We start from the raw sequence: 20,716 nt of genomic DNA, 5'->3' as shown, positions 1-20,716 counted from the left end.
AACGAAATTTCTTTTTATTTACACTTGTGTGTACAAAATGACAAATAACATGTGTCTAAGTCTATTGTTGCATCTATGTTCCTTTAGTTCAGATATTTCTATAGGAAATGAGGGCTCTAGTTTGAATTTATTGTGAATTTGCTCCAATGCAAACAGCATAAGTTATGCTTTTTTAAGATTTAAAACATACTTTTTTTAAAAGGCAGCAATCGTAAATAACAGCAAACTATAGACAATTAAATGCAATTCAAGAAAAACCCTTCAACATTTCCAAGGCTCTAGGACTGTTCTTGCCTTTCCAGTCTTTTACAGAATCTCCCATATATACGGAAGAGGTAAATAAAAGCCCTTTTTTCTAACAGTTCTGTGCAGGAAAATGGAGCAGAGCACAAAAAATAACATTTACACTACATATGTTTCTAATTCTGTGAATTCACAAACACTCAGATAATCATAAAACCTTTTAGATTATTAATTAATTATTTTAAGTATTTCATTGGTGAGAGATATTAAATTAGCAGACGTCATCTGACCTCTTTTGATCTGGACTAAACTTATATCCCCATACATTCCTTAATTTTGGTGGATGCAAATAAATTTCATTCTCGATATCATCAAAACAAAGGCCTCCGAAAGACTGCAGAGAATGCCCACAACAGACACCCCTTTATGAACCTAGAACATAACATGAAAATAAAAACACATAAAGCAATAAAACCTGGAATCTCAGTTGGTGATGAAAGCTGTATTCATAAGCTAGCATGTATATTGAAATATCAGAAATGTGTCACATTACTGATGCTGAATTCAATTATATTGTGATTTATACTAATATTAAAATATATTGAAATACGCCCTACAAAGCGTACGCCTCCAGTACTCACCCGTCCCTGTGTTGTGGTGCAGTTGAAGCCGAGATTTTGACCCTCAAAGCCACAGTCCATCGCCAGGCGGTGCAAGATCAGCGCTGTGTAAGGAGACGGCGACTGGGGGTCTTTCTGCTCACATAAACACAGACACCAAGATCTTCAAAATGCACAGAACGTCTAAAACCCAAAAGCCTGACAAACTCTCCTCCCAACCTGACTCTGGATGGTGCGCAGGTTAAGCAGATGGACGTCGCAGGGAAGGGCAGACTTGAGCGGAGCGAAGGTTTGAAGAGGAGGAACCCCGCGTCTTTTGGGCAGAACAGGAAGCGCCAGGACCTGGTGGTTGAGCAGGGCGCTGGTTGCGTGGCTGACGACAGACGGGAAGCTAGTTGTTGCGCTGTCCATCATCTGGAGGAGAGATGCAGGGATTTAAATGAGTGGGAAATAACAGTGTGCCCATCACGACATCAATGACTCACCTCTAGAGATGCCGCTGGGCTATTACATGAGCAACGAGCTGTAATCAGCCTGGCAGAAGAGGAGGAACGGTTCTAATTCTAGTCACGGCACACGCAGCACTAATCACACCTTTGTGATGTCACATTTCAAATTAAAGAGTATTAAGGTGTTTCAGGATGTGATGTACTGCAACGGGCGAGTGTAACTCATCCTTACAACCATCAGCAGGGTGATACTACTACAACCAAAGCTTTCAATCCTCCTCTAATGTGGATTCATTTACATGACAAATCATCTCATTACTTTTCTCGCCCGTTCTGTCATAACGATGTTTAACTACAGCTACGGGGTAGAAGGAGGGCGATTTCAGCTCAAGCTACAACTACAGGTACTGCTAAGAACCAGATTGAAAAAGCATCCTCGCTGTTGCCTTGGCAACATTACCTCGCCAACTCCACCACTTGGGATTTGAGAGAAGAAAGAGCGCAACAAGGACGAGAGTTTGGCAAAGAAGCCATCATGCTGAGGGTAATGGAGTGGAAAAAAAGCAAAGAGGGAAAACAAAATTAGCAAGTGAGGAGGAAAGCAAAAAGACAGATGGAGAGGTAATGAGTAGTTTGAGAAAAAAAAAAGAAAGCATAGAGAAAGGTTTTCTTCAGCGACAGAAAGGAGAAGTAATCTGTGGTAAATTAAACACCTTGCAGAGAGTCATTTAACAGTGATCCTCGTCTGATTAGATGGGATTTAACAGTAATTGTGCAGATTTAAAATGACTGGAATAGCAACCTTGTTATTTATGGATCTCCTCTCCAACAGCAAGCGAAAACGATTCACCGTCTTCTTGTTGTCTTTGAGACCCTGACCCAGGCCTCGATTATCATCCTGCATCAGTCTCCGATCCATAATCACTTCCAGCTGACCTGAGGGGAAGCCCAACAGAGACAACAGCTTCAAACATGAACTAAGAGGCATCAGTCGATAAGCACAAGCAATTTCAATGGCTCTTAATTTACAAACATTTCATTACGATCTTAAAGATGATAGAGAGATAGCTCAGTTTACAAGATCAGAGTATGAGCTCTTTTCTTCTTTGAGTACCTCTTGGGAAGAAGATAAGAGATGCCAATAGATGTATAGACATCAGAAAAAGAAAAAAAAATGCTACAAGCTTTTGGGACTTCCACTGAAAAGAAAAATAATAAATAAACATTGTATGGCTATAAATGAGCAACAGACCGCTCTCCAAGCTGGAGACACCGAGAGACTGAGCCGTGTGCAGCGTGAGGCGGTGATGACTGTCCTGGATGTACGCCTGGCTGGGCATCGGATAAAAGTTGGCTTGCAAGGGAAGCTTTTGGTAGAATCGACGGGGCTGGATCTAGAATAGGATGCAACAGAAGACATGAATCCTTTATTTTCTCACAGGAGGAAATGCAGGTGCATCAGCAGTAAGAAAGAGAAATGTTTAAAGTACAGGAAGAAAAATACTGTTACAGTTATTCAGAAGGCATAATGCCACTGACCTGGAAGCCATTGAGGTCTGTGTAGAAGACGTCTCCACTCTGGATGTTGGTGACCAGTCGCATGGCCAGCTCCTTATTGGTCTGATCCCTGATATCGACCAATGTAGTGATGTCTACAGACAAACCATCCACCCCTGCAAATACAGAGTGATAAAGCAGAACAAAACTAGTACCACAAATAAAGAAACAAGAAATATGAAATTCCTCTAATACTGCATCTCAAGAAGTTAGAATATCATCAAAACATGTATATAAATAATTTATGTAAATCTCATCGTATAGATTAAAAGGGGAATTTCGGGGTTTTTTTGTTTTTGTTTTTTTTACACTTTGGGCCCTTGATTTGATATTATTACATCATGTTCTACTTACCCATGGCGTCACACACACGCCGCTTTGTTTATAAAAATAGAAATACAAAAAATATAACCGTGGATGTTTGGGGGACAGTGCTTCACCTACATGTTATGAATGCTGGCGTACCATAAATGATCAATTATGAACAGTTAAGTTTGTGCCTTCAAGTCGACTGCCCATAGGAAGACGTTACCTGGATATAACCTAACGGAATATCTTCAGAAACAGCTCCAAATGACACAAAACTCATATGGGTGAGTAGAACATGATGTAATAACGTAAAATAAAGGGCCGAATGTAAAAAAAAAAAAAATTGCGTTCCCCTTTAACTACAAATGAGGATTATTTAATTTTTTGCTCATTAAGACAACTATGGCCTTGACATGACGTGTGCTGTGAATTGGCACTAAATAAATAAACTGAATTGAACTGAACTGAAATTGAATTAAATTTAGAAAATAATAATTTACAGGGAGATTTATCCTTTAAGGATAACAGACAAATGTTTGTCTGTGGCCACAGATGGCAAACAGACAGATTCTTTCAAGATAGACAAACCACACATTTTCATCACTTAAGAGACTAGAAGTTTGGAGCAAATGTGATGTCATATCACTGGAAAGTTGAAAATACATAGTGTACTTGGTTCAACTGGGATAAAGACAATGTTAAAAAGATTGTGATATTTAAAAAAAAACAAACAAAAAAACATTCAAGAGTTTAAGGATATAACATGATTGGATAAAAGCCCCTTTGATGTTAAGGGTTTTGTCAGGAAAACTAAGGGACACACCAAACCCACTAGTGTAGGTGAGCTTAAGGTCACCATAAAAGCCACACTGCTGGTACAGACTGTATAACTGGGGTGTTCATTAGCTGATAGGCAGCATCATTAAAATAAACATAAAAAAGTAAGGCACCTTTATTTACTGAGCACATTTCAGCAGCAGGATAATTTAAAAAGTTACCTTATTAAAATTGGTAATAATGACTCCAGTTAATGGATGGAAAACAATGAATGCTTTTATTATTATTTTTTTTTTATTATTTTTTTTTTTAAACAAACACTCCAGTTTACTTTGGGCTAGCTAGTTTAAAATGAGCCGAAGGAAAACAAAACAAAACAGAAAAAGAATATTCTGAGCTGCATTTCAAATGCCAGATTCTGTGCGTATTACCTGGCACGTTGTGTATGCGGACGGTCTGCTCAAAGTGCTGGTACTGTGCCACCACTTCAGAGAAAAGAGGCCCTTCCACAACACGCACTGCAGGGGGCTCTTTCTGGTTGTAGGGCTGAAAACAGAGAGCAGTCAGACAAGATGCGCTAAAAATGAAACACAACAGGCAGCAAAACGGAGTTCAGATCTCAACCTTTAACGTTTGTTCCTTAAATCTAGTCTGCCTGTATTCCTGCCCTGAGCTTCCCAGCAGGATAAAATGAGATGATACCCATGGGGGACTCTCATCAAAGCCTTTTGAGAGGAACGCTAACATGTGAGATGCAACCAAGAGAGTACCTTTGCTTTTCCATCTGGCAGGAAGAGGTAAGCTCCACTTTTGTCTTTTGACAGACGTGTGCCGTAGATTATGAACTGCATCTGAACCTTAACCTCCTCTGGATCATCTTTACGCTTGATGCTCTTCAGATGAAAAAGGAACACAAATCAGGAAAAAGCAAAAAAGAAGACAGAAGATGAGATGCATTTTAGCAACAAGGCAAGTCCCTTTGATTTGGCTGCTCTAGTGTATTTACAAACCAAATTTGTGGCTATTTTTCCCCCAAATCAGAAAATAAAGTAAAGGTCATTAAATATTTGATATAGATTCAAAATCAAGTCAGCAGAAAAAAACAAATGAATAAACACAAACCTCCAGAAGGCCAGTGATTCCAGAGAAACCCAGAGTCAGAGTCTGAGTACTAATATAAAAGGTCTGAGAGTCAGCCGGCTGAGAGCGGACAGGAAGAGGGTCCAAAGCCCGAGCAGAGACGCCACGTCCCGACAGCCTCAGCAGGGTGTCAGAGCGAATCGTCATGGGCGAGTCAGCCGAGTCATAAAGGTGGAAAACAGCCAAACCGAGGGGTGGAAGACGAACCATGAATGTTGCCTGGGAAGGATGAAGAAAGATTTTAACATTTTCAATATATAAACTTGCTGACTGTCAATCATGAGGCTCTAATAAGGAATTTTTTTATACCCGTTAATTTGCAACAAACTGGTTCATTTCCCCTTTAGTGTCGACGAGGACATGATAATGGCACTAGCACAGCTCTAACCAAACTCTGGAGCAGTTTGCTTACGGTGCGAAAGAGATCACACCTCATTAACGCAGCTACTGGGTAAATGCTAGCCTGGGTGCCATTACGAACTTAGTCCCGCCCACAACGTTTGAGGTCGGGAAGTTTGGTCTGGCATTGCTCAGTAGTAGCGCGAGTATGCTCGCACAATATCTGGCGGGCCAATCAAATTGTCAGGGCGGGTTTATACGATGATGGACAGATCAACCACGTGACCAAAGCGTGCATGGGTGACAACAACAATGGCTGCCGCCGGAGAGTTGAGGTGAGTAGATTCTGCTATTAGGTCTGTTCTAGAAGATATCGACATTAAATTAATTTTAAAAGAGGAACAGAGAAACGCGATCAAGGCTCATCTTCTTATTCTAGGCGTGCAACTGCACGCTTTGATTTTTGTTAACAACAACTGCGCCTGGCTTAACATACGTCACGCACTCCGTTGCTCTTATTGGTTGTAGGTCTATCCAATTGAGTGCAGAGGCATTTTTTTTTCCTGGTTCGTTCGAAACACGCCCCATAATCACAGCTCTATGGAGCAGTATCAGACTCATATTCTGACTAGAATTGAGTCGGACTACGTCAGGCTAGGTAAATGCTGCCAGTTCGGTAAAACACCTTCTCGTAGCTAAGTCTGTGTTGCATTGTGGGATTCTCTAGAGTAAACAAACTAATAAAGAAAGTCTCCATGTCTTTTTTTTAAAGTCTGATGCAACTTTAAATTCATCTTCTCAAAATAATAATTATACTTCTCAGAAATTCTTACCTAAAATAGTACCCAGAGAAAAATTATAGACTGAAACTGTGTGGTTTTTTTTTTTTGCTTCACTCAAACAGCATCTGCTTTCTGCATTTTACTGTTAGTAATCATGTCCCTGACAAACTGACCAATGAAAAGACCCTTTGTACTTAGCAACAGGCTAACACCTTCTCAATCTTCTAAGCTTCTCAAAAATCACACATCAATATATTCCAGACATTTTTCTAATATTCTTACTGTTTGAACAGAAAACATGAATCTTGAAAACAAGCAATGAGCTTTTATTTTCTGTAGTTTCATGACTTGTACATATAAAATACTGACATAAACTCTGGATTTAGTTATGTGGTAGGTAGGAACTCTAGGCCTGGTTTGGATTCTTTGCAATATAAAATCATTTAGACTGGTTCAAACTACAAAATAATTTTTACTTAGAATTAGGCTTTCACATCCCCAGCTTACAAGGTGCTCAGTTTGATATTAGCACTCAAGAAATAGAGCCTCTATCAAAAGCTTAAATAAAAAAAAAAGTCAACTTTCTAGTGCATAAAACACTAAACTTCAATAGTGACGACAGGCCTAAAGAATTCACTTCCAATAATTTTATCACTATTAATTTCTTTACAGTCCAATCTTTGCAAACAAACAATCTTTGTTTAACATACCTACAAACATGTAGGTATGTTAAACAGCACCACAAGTTTCAGGGTTAAAGTATTTTTTTGATTAGTCAAAAAAGACCAACATATCGCCGATCCGTCGCCAGCCGACAGAACAGGGGAAATTACTGTTTTTTTCAGTAGGTGGAGGCAGACTCGTGTGGAGCAGCAGCCAATCAAAAGGATTATGGTTTTTTAAAAACTGTGGAGTTTAGTTTATGATTATTTCAATCTAAAATAAACACAAAAGGAAAAAAAAGTACAGTCAAATGTCAGATCAACACCAGAACAACAGAAACTGACAGCCTCTTTATCTTCCAGCAGTTTATGCTCACAGCTACACCCGCAGCTCAGTCAGTCCCTTAAAACCTTAATGTGATCTTAATAGATCTTCTACTGAAAGTTTTGTTTCCAGTGTTGTTGGAGCAGCTCATTAGGATGGAAAACCTTTACAACCAGTATTCAAACAGCTTTAATGACGGGGAGTCTGTTTGTAGCAACACTGGGATGAAAGTTATAACTTTTTTTTTTTAGTTAAACTTTTCCCATGCTCCATGTTCCTACAGAACACCACAGAATGAAAGTGGGAGAGAATAACTTCAACCAGATGAGACATTTATCACAATGTTAAGTTCAGAATCAGAAAGGTAAACCAGTCTTTTTATAAACAAGATTAAGCAGTTGAAGAAGGATTCTGTACAACCTCTACGGAAATATAAAAGTGACAAATCCCTTTTTTCCTCTAACCTTGTCAACTTTTTAAGGAAAACAGATGCTTTTAGACTGAAAAAAAAAATACATTTATTTAAAAAAGTTTGAGTTTTACTTACCACGAGTGCCGAGAATTGCTGTCAGCAGATGTAAAAGTGAAAGCTCTAACTTTAAGGCAAATGTCTTGATGACTGTAAATCAAAAATATTTTAATTCTTGAAGAAAGAATTCTTGAAAAAAAAAAAAAAGCATGTAGTCATTTTCAGACCAGTGGCTCAATCAATTATTCATCTTACCTCAAATACCTCAGCACTCATTTGAGTAGCAGAGCTCCACTGAGCGCTCAGCTGCACAGGGAGAGTCTGTCCGTCCTCAGTGAGCACCCGCACCCGGACTGTGTTCACCAACACTGTGACTGCGCAGAGTCGCTCCTGCTCAATGGGGTTGAACAGAACCAAGTATCTGGTAAAAAGTAATGACAAAGAAAAAAAAACGTTAGACAATCAAGAAGAGGAAGAAAAAAAACAGATGTGAGGGACTGAGCATCCTACCTTGGTCCTGCTGGGTCCAGCTCGATTAAGGTCTGCTGAGGCTGAGAGTCCTGAGTCGCACGTCTGTCATCCTACGGAATCAAAACATGATGCATTCAGAATATTATTAGTCTGTTTTTGTTCTGCTAATGATTTAGTAACTCAACATGTCAGTCCTCTCACCGTCTCCAGGAAGGGCTCTGTCTGGTAAAAACGATAGAACTCTTTGTTCTTCATCACTAGGAAATGAGCAGCATTGATAATAACTCTCTTCAGACCGATGAGTGCACGCAGCAATCTAGTGGGGGAGGGGGGACCATAATTCAATAAAACACTGTGGTTCCAGACTAGACAAACAAAGACCTTCCACAGCCCTCATGATCTTACTTGGTGCCATAGTCGATTACCACATTTTCCTTCGCAGTGCCAGTAATGGCATCATGATGCTGGAAGAGGCCGACCGACCGTCTTGCATCCACCAGCAGGGCGTAATCAGTCACCGGATAGCGTCCCTCCATACCAGCATGACGAGCGTTTGCAACCGCCAGACTGTACAGAATCTCTGCCCCTCTGAAAAACCACAAGATGAGTCTTTGAGGTTCAGCCATGCTAACACCATTTACAGTTTTATGGCGTCCTATTAACAGATGTCCATTAACAAGAGAGTTTTTGTTGGGTTTTAAATCCAGAGAAATGTGAGTTTAAAAGATTAAGAGGACGAAATGATCAAACACAGACTGGGATTTTGAAACGTCAACCTCTGCAAAGGGGAGAAAAGCTGCTGGCTCAAAACCAGCACACTTTCTCTCAGATACCTTCACAGCAAAGCCTTTAATTAACAGTTTACAACTTAATAGGGCGGGCCTTAAACAGAAAACTCAGTAATGATTATCTGGCAGGATGCAGGTCATAGGACAGTGTGAAATGACCATCTGGCTGGATGGAAGTCACACAACCGTGTGACTCTGCCTCATGACCTACTGGATGCAGGTCATAAAAGTTTATGACTCTTCTGAGTTTTATGTTAAAAACTCCCTATCGTACTGAAAATGGTATCAAATATGAATATTTTTTTGTATCTAGTTTTAAACTTAACAGGACAAACAACAATGATGCTGGATAGATGGAGGATCCACATTTAGGAAGGATGGACAACAGAGGTTGAGTGTCAATAAATAACTAAAAGGAACAGATAACAGACCAATGGATGGAAGAATGAATGATTAGTAAATGATGTGTTAATAAAATAAAAGTATGAAGAGATTTACATATTAATAAATAAACGGTTGGCCAGACAGAAACAACCATCATTTATAAACGGGATAAGAAATAAAATCTGAAAGCTATATTTCACAATGTTTCAAGGCTCATAGAAATCTTTTAATTACTGTTTAATAGCAGCTCAATGATGATAAACTGTCAGAAAAAAATCCCTCACCTGAGATGGGACTCAATCACACGGTCCAAGCTTTTATAAAAGGGTCTAGAGGTGAAATAACCGGTCCAGTAGTGATCCTCACGGTCTGCATAGGCAAAGAAATCCCCACTGAGCACAGGAAAGTCACTGGGTCTGGATCCCTGGGGAACTCCATAGGCTTTGTAGAGAGCATCGAAGTAATCGGAGAGAGTCCCAAATTGAGCCTGGAGGAGGCAGACAGAATGACAGCGGGGACAAAAAAAATCCTCACTCTTACAAAGCTACACAAAAGAGAAGTCTTTTGTTTTCATGTGAGGGATTCTTATAAAAGCAGGCGTGAAGTCATGACAGATTCTTTGTTCAGGCAGCGAGTTAAAGCACAGCTGTATAATTTAGTCTCTACAGAAAAACATCTCATGCTGAGCGTCTAAAAATAAATCAATAACTAAAATATGATTTGTGGGAATCTAATAGTCCTTTTCTCACCTGAACATGAAGCTCGGGCTGAGAGTTCATGTAATCGAAAAGCTTCTGGTAATTGATATACTGCTGATCCCACTCCAGGGCCTTGTCGTAGCGAAAGTCATCTCCTAGGGGGACCAGCAGCACCTTGCTGCGGTACAGTTTAGACTTTTTCCGGTATTGATCAAGAAGCAACTGTGCTCTATGAAAAAAAAAGGAGGATGATGAGAGAGAGAAAGGATAAAACACGCTTTCATGTCCTGAAAAAGAGCATTGTCTAAAAGCTGCATAATGTGGCCATGAAGCGATAAGCACACAGTGTCCACCTCCTGCAGTTTAGTCCTTCTCCCTGGCTCAAGTTCAACTTGAGTTTATTAAGGGGCTATTACAGAAAACATTCCACTGATAAATTTGCTGTGGTTGCTGCTGGAGGTGAATACAAATAGGATAGAGAAAAAAAACACAAAATACGTTCAAATAGAGAGATTAGACTCTAGCCAAACCTGGATCTTTCACATTCACAGTAAACAACTTCATCATCCAATACGTTTGTTCATAGTCAAGTCAAAGGTTTTTAAGGTTAACAAAGCATTATCCAACATACCATTTTATTATGTTCAGCCTCCCCAAATAACTTCTCACCTTTCTGCTACGTTGGCCTCTACCACAGATTTGGGAGGCACTTTCCAGGGACAGTTGATCCGACCTCCTGGTAACCTCTTGAAGTCAAACTGGCAGCAGATCTTGGGATCAGGCCCGCAGGTGTGAGGCACGTCGTAGCTATAGAAGGGCATCATGTGGCAAAACATGTCTGTACTGGATCCAGTGTCTGACAGAACAACAAAAAGACCAAATAAAAAAAAATATAAAAAATCTCTATTTGATAGGATTGAGATTCTATGTGATGCAATGATCAAAAAGGCACAAAACTAAAGTGGAAGAAAAATAATACTGGGTATAAAAATGCTTTACATGTGAAAAGCTGTAAAGTCTGGCATGCTTTTGTATATAGCCATCATTGAACACATAAAATAAAAAAATAAAATAACAAACAGAGCCATCAATTCCCTAAAGACGTCACTTAAATGGCGATGTGTGAATTGGTGTCGGCAATTAAACAGCTGCAAAGCCAAAGTCTATTAAAAACAGGCTCAGTTTCTGATGGATTAGAGGGCAACAAACATGGAAGAAGACACTTTGGTCAGATATGAGTCAGAAATATAACTCATCAGGAAACCCTTTAAAAAAATTGATATTATTGCCATCATGCTGTTGAGAGAGACAACAGACTGGTTTGTTAGAGGCTAAAAAGACTTGAGGTACACCTCCCAGCTAAACCACCAATCCAAACATACAGACACACCTTTAAATATGTCAATGTGGCCTGAGAAAAATAAAATAAAATAAAATGGGTCCGAAGTACAACCAAGTAAAAAATGTGTTGGTAATGTGACTTGGTAAAGATTAACCCAAAACAGTGCAGATATAATTGCAAAGCAAAAGTTGCTGTTTAATAAACCTTCTTAGGGAGCTAAATCCAAATAAGCACAAAACTCCTAACAATTTTAATTATAATTGTTTTAAAACATGTTAAAATATTTTTTTTCTTCCACCGCCTCAATTCTGTGTTAGACGGCCCCCATGAGATCCCCATAAAATACATTCAGCTTAAAGCTGTAATATAATCAAATCTTAAAAAGGTTCTCAGGGTATGAATGCTTTTAAAAAAGCACTTTAGATTAACTGCTAACATCTTAACAAAAGCATGTTTTCCCTTCAGCGTTACTGCATGCAAATTTATGAGCTTGGGGTTTCTAAGTGTTGTCTGGGGTTGAACATTAAAACGACTAAATGAACCCTCATAAGTACTAAAAACACATTTACTACATCTTACACTGATGATATTCCTAGTAGGAGAAAAATAGAGCACTAGGATCATTGGCAGCCATTCAATGCTTTCTCAAATGATAATAAAAACAACTATGAATTACAGTCTGTGCTTTCAAGAAAATCCACTTTTTAAAATATCACAGCAAGCGTTTGGGCTCATCCTTAAATGAGCCTGAAGATGAGCACTAAAAATCAGAGGACCTTGCTGGCACCGATCCACTCACCCCACGCCTGCCTCCACATAAACTCCAGGCTTCTGGTGGATGCAAAGTGTTTTTTAATGGAGTAGTGGACCCTTTGGATTAGCATGCTGGTCAGGTTGGCCCTCTTCAGCAGATAGGCCATGGTGGCACTGTGGCCGAAGGGGTCCACGGCCCACCCGCTTCGAGGAGTTACACCTGTAACAGCATACAGGAAAAAATATATATATTTTAGTTGCAGGCTTGGAGAAAGACGAGGAGACATTTTATAAGAAGTCACACTCCACAGCTAGACACTAAAAGCAGCAGAAATCATTTTAACGCATGAGCAAAACGCTATCAGCTGTGGAGCCGTAACTTCACTAGCACAGCAGGGAGTGCATGTACACGTACATAAAGATATATTTAATAGTTCTGCGAAACCAGAAGTTCTAAAACTCCTTTAAGATTTCAGCATCAATCGTTGACAAATAAATGGAAGCGCTTAAATGTGAAATTATTCTGTGATTGAATGTTTTACCCAGATTTCTCTCCAACCACTGATGCCCTTCAATGAGCTGATCTATCATAGCAAAGTAGTGAACGTTGGCTTCATCTGTCATCACCCAGCCTCCTGTCACAATCTCTAGCTGTCCTCCAAGGATCAGTCTGTTAAAAAGAAAGGATTAGGAGTGCGAGGTGAGAATAATCCAGCCCTAATATGAGAGAGTCTCACTGACTAGATAACAACCTATAAATAGAGCCGCTCTAATCTGCCAGCAGATACCACCCTCTGTGTAGAGCACTGAAGGCTGCAAGTGTCTGCATCAACTGGTTCTGAATTGGCAAAGCTGTGACTCACTTCCTCATGGCCTCCTGTTTGTAGACGTCTGCAGTCTCCCACCACTTGGAGAAGAAAGAAATCTCTGACCAGATGAACTTCCTGCGAGGATCCTCGGCCAGCTTCACCACCATGTTGTTTAAAATATGCTGCGTCTGGTCTGTGAAGTACTTGTCAAAAGTCTTGATCCAACCTAACAACACAGGTGGGACCAAGCAACACTCAGACAGCGTAACGCAGACTCAGAAACAACAACTCTGCTATGATTTCTGAGCCAACTGAACCAAAAGAAAAAAGAAAACACCAGTGAATGAACAAGATGTAAAAAGTGCTACAAACAAGCAAAAATAAACCTCATATTTTATTGAAAGGGGAGCTGCTCCATGCAAAGGGTTGTGTAACTTCATTGGAAAAGCAACTCTTTCCCATTTAAATACGCAATACATGCGTTTCACACTGCATATCAAATATTGTTTGGTGGAAATAAATGAAGTTCCTGATGTGAACAGACAATTTTCTTCAGCCTGTCAACCTGTCAATAACTGTCAGGTTAGAAAGCAGATGCCCCGGATGACTAAACAAGTATAATGGAAATGTCAGTCTAAAATAAAATTTTAACCAATCATTGGCTCAAAGAGCAACGCAAAGAATACCTGAATGTTATTGTTTTGCTTATTGTTAGGGCAGGGGGGTAAGCATTTAGTCACGTCAGTTTTTTATTTCGACAATAAGGAAGGATACATTATAAATTATTTATGAACCTCCAACACCACTGCCCACACAAGTAAGATCAAAAGTAACAAACCTGACTTTCTCATTCCCGGCACAGACCGGTTACTGACATTATTTATAGCAAAGCTTTCTTTCAAAACCAGTGAAATTTTTGTCACAACTGTTCTACAGTTTAAAGTCCTTTTCATGAGAAACCAGAGAAGGTAACAGAGCAGCCAGTTCTTTGAGGCCGTGTGCAGCAGACTGAAAGAATACTTGCTTTCCTCTCCTTTACTCACAAGAAAAACACATTTTTCTATTTAAAAAAATATTCCTAATTATTTTCAATCAATCCTTCAGGGATACTAAAATTTGCGTAAGTTTAATTTTGGGTTTTATAACTAGACTGACTATGAGAGATCTAGGTAACCCTAGCACGTAGGCTCATTAGTGAGTTGTTATACTTAAAAGGTATGGTGGAGGATTTTCATGAATTTTTTTTTAAACGACCTGCCCTTTCCACTTAAAAAAAAAAAAAAAAAATGCACATGCACAACCCTGTACCTGCTTCCAAGAGGGAACACTTATTTAACTTGTGCGAGAGCATGCACAAGCCCATTTCGCTTTGTGCACGCTTTGTTTAAAAGTTGCTGTTTGCATCGATCATACAAGCTTACTTTCCAAAAGAAGATCTGCAATTTTTCCACTATGTCAGACTCACATAGTGGAAATGGGGACAAGCAAGTAGGATGGCCTTACGTAAACATATCACCGGAATGATTGATAATTAGGAGGACCACTTATTTTGATGATCCACCCAGAAAAAGAACATCTTCCACTATACCTTTAATAATCTATAAAGATCTAGAAGCAGAATAAAAGACAATATTCATAACCCATTAGTGTCCTACATTATTCTGTAAATCCTTCACTTCATATTGTAAGAATCTCATATCAGACTATGCCTAGTTAACAAAGATCCCCTTAAAAAAAATACACACATCTCTTAGAAATGTCCGACATTCAACAGCACAGCTCACCTGGATCATTGTGAGAGTGAGGAACCACAAATACTTGCAGAGGTTCATTGTCCCACTCATCAGGTTCATAAGTGATATCAAAGCCCTGTTTCCACACGCCTCCATCAGGGTTGTCAAACTTGAGAAGCGAGTACACATCCAGCATCTAAAGCAAAGATAGAATTGCAAAAGTAGAATTACATTGCAATCATTTGGTGAAAGTGCCGATAAATCAAAGCAATGCTGCTTACAGTGAAACGAAAACATGTTGGAAACAACCATTTTTTGCTGCACTGTGATGTTCCTACTTTACAAAGACATCAAAATAGCAGCTGCACCTTTTGGTTTCACAAAAATAAATTCCATCCCTCATTCAATAGTGCTTCTTGCACACAGCGGTAGCTGTTTTCCAGGTAAAACTTCTCAGGAAGAGGATAAGAGTGACAGTAACAGGTTGCTTTCACAGGATGTCAAACAGCAGATGACGAGCCGGTTGGATCTAATCACCACTGGGGAAAGATGGCGCTTGTATAGTATGTTGTGTTTGGTATCAAAACATACCATGTATGATCCCAAACACTTGGCAACAACTCCATATGTACATTACACATATCCCAGCAAATAAATGCAAAATACCCACTTCAAAGCAACTACGCATGGTTAATTGATGGATATAAATATTAAATATCACAACTTCAATATTTTTATATACTGCAGCTAGAAATTGATGCTGTCCCCTTTATACACACCCTGGGTATGAATGATATATTTTCCCAGCTGAGTGGACTCTAATTTCCCTCATCTGACGCACTCCATTTAACACAAATGTAAGAAAATGTGTGTCTGGTTTAATTTTTTTTTTTTTTTTTTTTCTCCTCTTCTTGCTTAGTTTATCTCTTATACCATTGATGTGATTATTTATTTCCACTTAAATTGTATGACCTGCAAAAAAAATAAAAAATAAAAAATCTATATTTATGAGTTAAGCAGCAGAGTTGAGTAAGTAGGGCACAAGCCTGGAAAATTGATTAAATCCTTTCAGCAGTTAAGGCTGGAGAGATTTATAAGAATAAATGTCCTACAGAAGAATTTCCCTGGTTTTCATCAAGCATTCTATATTTTTTTACCATCTTATTTTGCAGAAGGGCTCATTTACCTGTACATCTGTTTGAGTACGGCTGCCAACAGCAAACTGGCAATCCTGAGGCTTCACTGCAAGAAAGGTTGGTCGACCGTCGAATGGTAGGACCCAGGAACCGTTAGCGCTTCTGAACGGCAGGTGGCCGCTGGGAGACACAGCTCCTGTGTCTGTGAGCTCCATCACAGAGTCCTTTATGTGGCTGATTATTTGGTGGTTTTCCTCCAGGAGCTGCTCCAGCTGCTCTATGCGATTCTGAAGGACTGATATTTGGCTCTAAAGGAAAACGATAAGTTAACAAAAGAGCTGCAGAAAACTAATCAAACAGTAGCAAAAGCACATAAGCCCCGTAGAATAAGCTGACGGTAGAAATAATAATCAAAAGTGAAGGCATTTATATAATACACATGTATAATATCTAAAAAATTTTACAAGCTTTTTTTCTTCTTTTTTTTTACAGGAGACATTAATCCTAAAAGATGTAGAAACGTTTCATCTAATCTAAAGATGGCAAAACATTTGCAGTTGAAAAACATAAAATAGGTGCTCCTCAATGGCTTTTGAGCAAAATATGCATGAAGCCACAGCAAAGATTCTTACCCGTGGAAAGTTTCCTCCATTCTGTCGCCTCGCAGGGTCATGCTGGACTCGGTCCAACATCAGATAGAGTGAGAACACAGCCACACAAAATATGGCCCCTCCACACACTGTCACTTGTTTCCTCAGCTTCATCCTCCTCTGAAGCGCTCTTTTTAGTCTCAGGAATTAAATAAAACAATGTCCTTGAATGGATGTGTGTCGTTTTCTGCAGCACAGTCAAAAGGTCCAAGAGTACCACAATTCAGTGCAAAAAAATAAAAAATAATGATGGAAACTAAACATGTACCGGTATGCCAGTACAGAAGCTGTGATGCCTGCAGCCTCCACTCACCGTACTGGAGATCACAGTGACAGGAGGCTGCTGCAGCAGAGGCTGTGGAGGAGCTTCTAAAGCAGCAATCACTGGCAAAAACTCTGTCAGCTCTGGCCAAGGCACAACCACCGGTGGTCTTCTTCAAAGTGGCCCTTGTGCTCAACCATCTAAACCGATGAGATTGGAGGAGACGCAAAGAAAAAAAAAAAAAAGGGGTATTCACAGTTGGGGCACAAAAAGTGAGACTAGTGTCCCTGCAGCATGATTGTTGTTGTTATTGTAGACATGCTTTCTTGGTCCTGTCCCCCCCCCACTTCCATAGCAAACTTTAATCCTCCTGCACGGTCAGAGTCAGCACCCTTTTGCTCAAACGGCTCAGTATGCCATAACAATTTGCCCACAGAGCAGTTGTGCTGCAAATAGAAAAAGAAGGAAACAATTTGGCTAAAAGTCACAGCAGCTTTTCTATAAATCAAGCTTCAGCCCCAAAGCAGCTTCAAGAATTAAAATGAAACAACTGCTATCCTTTTCTCGGTGGCATTGTGAATGGATATCGACCGGCAGCACAAGCAGCATCCGTCCTTGGATGGCAAGTTCAGAGAAAACATCACATTAGAGGGTCCTCTTCAGCTGCAGAGGGAAAGAAATAAAAAGGAATATGTACAATTTGTATATTTCAATACTTTATAGTATTATTCCAAAGTAATTTAATATTTTTTAAATCTAAACAATGCACACTAGAGTATACATTTAAATGTTTTATCTGAGGTCATTTCTGAGGTTGTGGATATCAGCTTTTCAAACATAAAATGTTGTTTCTCTGAAATTAAAATATTATTACATGGTTAAAAAAAATAAATAAATAACCCTTGTCCCCTGTGGGTTTGGCTGGTCTGGTTTCTTTCAAAACAGATAAGACCCCAGGAGATCATTGGTGTTGTCTCTGCACCAGTCCCCTTTACCCTTAAAGGCTGCACCCAACACAAGTAAGGTTCTGATGGGTGGAACAATGGACCTTTTGAGGAACCGTGCAGTGTTTTGGACCCATCCTACACCTTCATTTTTAATACATAAGACACCCTTGAGACAGGGGTGTCTAGAGTCTGTCCTGGAGGGCATTTGCCCTGCATGTCTTAGGCTACGTTCACACCGAAGGCCTTGATGCTCAATTCCGATTTTTCGTTAAATCCGTTTTTTTGGCATTGCCGTTCACATTTCCAAATATATGCGACTTGTATGTGATCTCCTGTGTGAACTGCAGTCATACAACGCAATTGTCCCGCATTTGCAGTAGAGGACGCAATGACATCACAGGCCAGCATGCTCTGCGTTTACGGAAGTAAACATGGATGGTAGTGCGGTAGTACATCTAGCGATCTTTCCCAAAGTTTAAAAACACAATCTTTTCAAGATGGTTAAACATAAATGCTTCTCTCCTTATCGTCCGCCATGGTTGTTGTTATTCTTGCCGCTTCTTCATAGCAAGACCCAGAATAGTGACCTTTGTCGGGTATTAATAGCGTTCAGATTGGATGAATGCGACCTGACGGTTCAGGTACAGGTCGCATTTGAAAAGATCAGATTCGTATCGGATTCAGGACCACATAGCCAAGTGGCCTGGGTCGCATTGGAAAAAATCGGATCTGTGTTTATCAGACAGCCATGAAAAGATCATGTACAGGTTGGATATGGGCAAATAAATTGGATTTGGGTCACTTCAGGCTGCAGTGTGAACATAGCCTTAGATGTTTCCCTGCTGTGATGCACCTGATGCAGATGACTGGAGTTCAGTAGAAGCCTGTCATCCAAACAACAAGGGAAATTCAATCTTCAGAAGGAGGGGAAAAAAATGAAAGTATGCAGAATAGCAGCCCCTTAAGAAGAGATGGAGTCTAATTGGCTGAAGGTCAGGCAAACATTAGTTATCTTTACAACAGTACCCTGTCTGCTATGATCCTGATCCCAGGTTTAGTTTAAAATAAATCCAACTGTTTTCCATTTTGAGATTTTTTTTTTTTATTTAAGAAAATCTTACCAGGCCCATGAAATTTGATTGGGTCATATACTCACTAATGCAGTTTTTTTTAGACTCAAAACGATGATAAATCGTGATTATGGACAATAGAGCAGGAGGTGAGAAAACATATGTTCATTTAAATTTATACCACCATCCCAATATTTAACATTGATTTTTTAATCATTTATTCAAACATTGTTTACATTGTTAATTAAATACTGATACATAAATGTCCAGTTTTCTTCATCGTAAGCTCAATTTATTTTTAGGGAAAACAGGAAATACATATAATTAATCCTTATACTATGAGATATTAACTTGCCACTTCTGCAGATGTATTTTTTCCTTAGACATCAGGACACAAAATGTTCTAAAGGGAAATATTTTGTTGCAAATGGCTTAATGATGACAACAAAGACCTGTAGCTTTATAAAAATATCCACCTTATCCAACTAAATCACATCCATCCTTTGAACATCAAAAAACATATAGGGGTGCACTGAGAGAAGGTCGCCTCTGTAAATGTTTTACTACTCAGCTAACCTTTGAAACAAGGAGGGTTCATTTAGACCCCAGCTCCCTCATTTGGACAATATCCGTGTCAAAACAAAGCTGCATTGGGTGTCGATGACAAACAACCTCTGAGAAACTTAATATCACTTCTATGAGGCTTAAATGTGACAGCTAAACGAGCTAGCGCTAGCTTCCAGCAACCAACGTTACACGGGCTGATAAATTAAATTCAAGAGTCCCAAAAAAAAAAATTGGTTTAAAGTTTCAAAATTGCGTTTTGATTTTGGCACACGGGTGCCTCTCCTTTTGCCAGATATGTTGGCAGCAACGGATGACATTCAGTATAAATCTGCTAACATTAAGACAATAGTAAGCTGATGATATTTTCTTGCTAACATTAAATCTTTTCTTCTATGCATTCTGGACAGAGGTTGCCGTATGGTAGCGTTTGTTCCCTTGCAGATAAAACTAAAAACAAGCCAAATCTTACCAATTAAGCTTATTCCAGGTGAGTGCAGCAGCCCAGCAGCGGCTGTGTTCCTGCTTTCCGCTGAAGGATTAGTGGAGTAGCATTTAGAGCTTAGCGGTTAGCACCGCCTAGCTGCTGCAGACACTTCCGGGATGAAATGAGTTGCGTCGCTGATTGACCAATAGGCTCAGCAGATACACCAGCTCTTTATTTCAAAGTCTGCAGTAGTAGTTCGTTTTAAATAAAATAAAATAAAATAGAATGGAATAAAATACAATACAATAAATACAATTAGGGCTGTAACTAATGATTATTCTGCAAATCGATTAATCTATCGCTTATTTATTTAATTATTAATTAATAGTCGGATAGCAAAAGGCTCCTTAAAGCAGACTTGTTTACCAAATTAAACCAGGTGAAACTAAAACTTTTCCACTTGAGTAGTTGTGGATAGAGCATACTGACAGACGAAAATAGTTTTTATCTTAAAGGCAAATTTACAACTTTTGTATAATTGCTGATAAAGGTGGGTCACTCTGTCAACTAAAGACATGTTTTACAGTCTATATACTCCACAGTTAACAATCGATAACTAAATTAGGTGATAATAATTTCAATGATCGATAATTCATGTTTTATACGATTAATTGTTTTAGGCCTAAATAGAATAGAATAGAACAGAGAAGAATAGAACAGAATAAAATAGAATAGAATAGAATAGAATAGAATAGAATAGAATANGATCGATAATTCATGTTTTATACGATTAATTGTTTTAGGCCTAAATAGAATAGAATAGAACAGAGAAGAATAGAACAGAATAAAATAGAATAGAACCGAATAGAATAGAATAGAATAGAATAGAATAGAATAGAATAGAATAGAATAGAATAGAATAGAATAGAATAGAATAGAACAGAATAGAATAGAATAAATATTTTTCTCCACAGGGCATTCAGGTTTGTCAGTACTAAAGCAAAAAAAAT

General features: G+C 39.1%; 1 protein-coding gene across 1 annotated transcript in view; it reads right to left on the bottom strand.

Moving 5' to 3' along the window:
• Positions 1–19,878, bottom strand: part of man2a2 (mannosidase, alpha, class 2A, member 2) — a 23,002-nt gene extending 3,124 nt beyond the window's left edge. The window contains exons 1-23 of the mRNA XM_015404198.1: positions 19,752–19,878; positions 16,750–17,361; positions 16,419–16,623; positions 15,837–16,094; positions 14,702–14,846; positions 12,972–13,143; positions 12,651–12,778; positions 12,155–12,328; positions 10,683–10,869; positions 10,065–10,242; positions 9,600–9,802; positions 8,549–8,731; positions 8,345–8,459; positions 8,183–8,253; positions 7,928–8,093; positions 5,078–5,314; positions 4,726–4,848; positions 4,387–4,501; positions 2,852–2,985; positions 2,565–2,706; positions 2,115–2,248; positions 1,083–1,277; positions 885–998 (exon numbers count right to left, since the gene is read on the bottom strand). Of these exons, the coding sequence (XP_015259684.1) occupies positions 885–998; positions 1,083–1,277; positions 2,115–2,248; positions 2,565–2,706; positions 2,852–2,985; positions 4,387–4,501; positions 4,726–4,848; positions 5,078–5,314; positions 7,928–8,093; positions 8,183–8,253; positions 8,345–8,459; positions 8,549–8,731; positions 9,600–9,802; positions 10,065–10,242; positions 10,683–10,869; positions 12,155–12,328; positions 12,651–12,778; positions 12,972–13,143; positions 14,702–14,846; positions 15,837–16,094; positions 16,419–16,550 (3,306 nt within the window). The 5' untranslated portion in view covers positions 16,551–16,623; positions 16,750–17,361; positions 19,752–19,878. The remainder of the gene's footprint in view (positions 1–884; positions 999–1,082; positions 1,278–2,114; positions 2,249–2,564; positions 2,707–2,851; positions 2,986–4,386; positions 4,502–4,725; positions 4,849–5,077; positions 5,315–7,927; positions 8,094–8,182; positions 8,254–8,344; positions 8,460–8,548; positions 8,732–9,599; positions 9,803–10,064; positions 10,243–10,682; positions 10,870–12,154; positions 12,329–12,650; positions 12,779–12,971; positions 13,144–14,701; positions 14,847–15,836; positions 16,095–16,418; positions 16,624–16,749; positions 17,362–19,751) is intronic.
• Positions 19,879–20,716: the final 838 nt, after the last annotated feature.

The sequence above is a fragment of the Cyprinodon variegatus genome, unplaced genomic scaffold (genome assembly GCF_000732505.1).
Source record: "Cyprinodon variegatus isolate N-32 unplaced genomic scaffold, C_variegatus-1.0 Scaffold35, whole genome shotgun sequence".
Lineage (NCBI taxonomy): Eukaryota > Metazoa > Chordata > Actinopteri > Cyprinodontiformes > Cyprinodontidae > Cyprinodon > Cyprinodon variegatus.
Note: the sequence above shows the minus strand (reverse complement) of the source record. Positions and strands in the feature narration are given on the sequence as shown.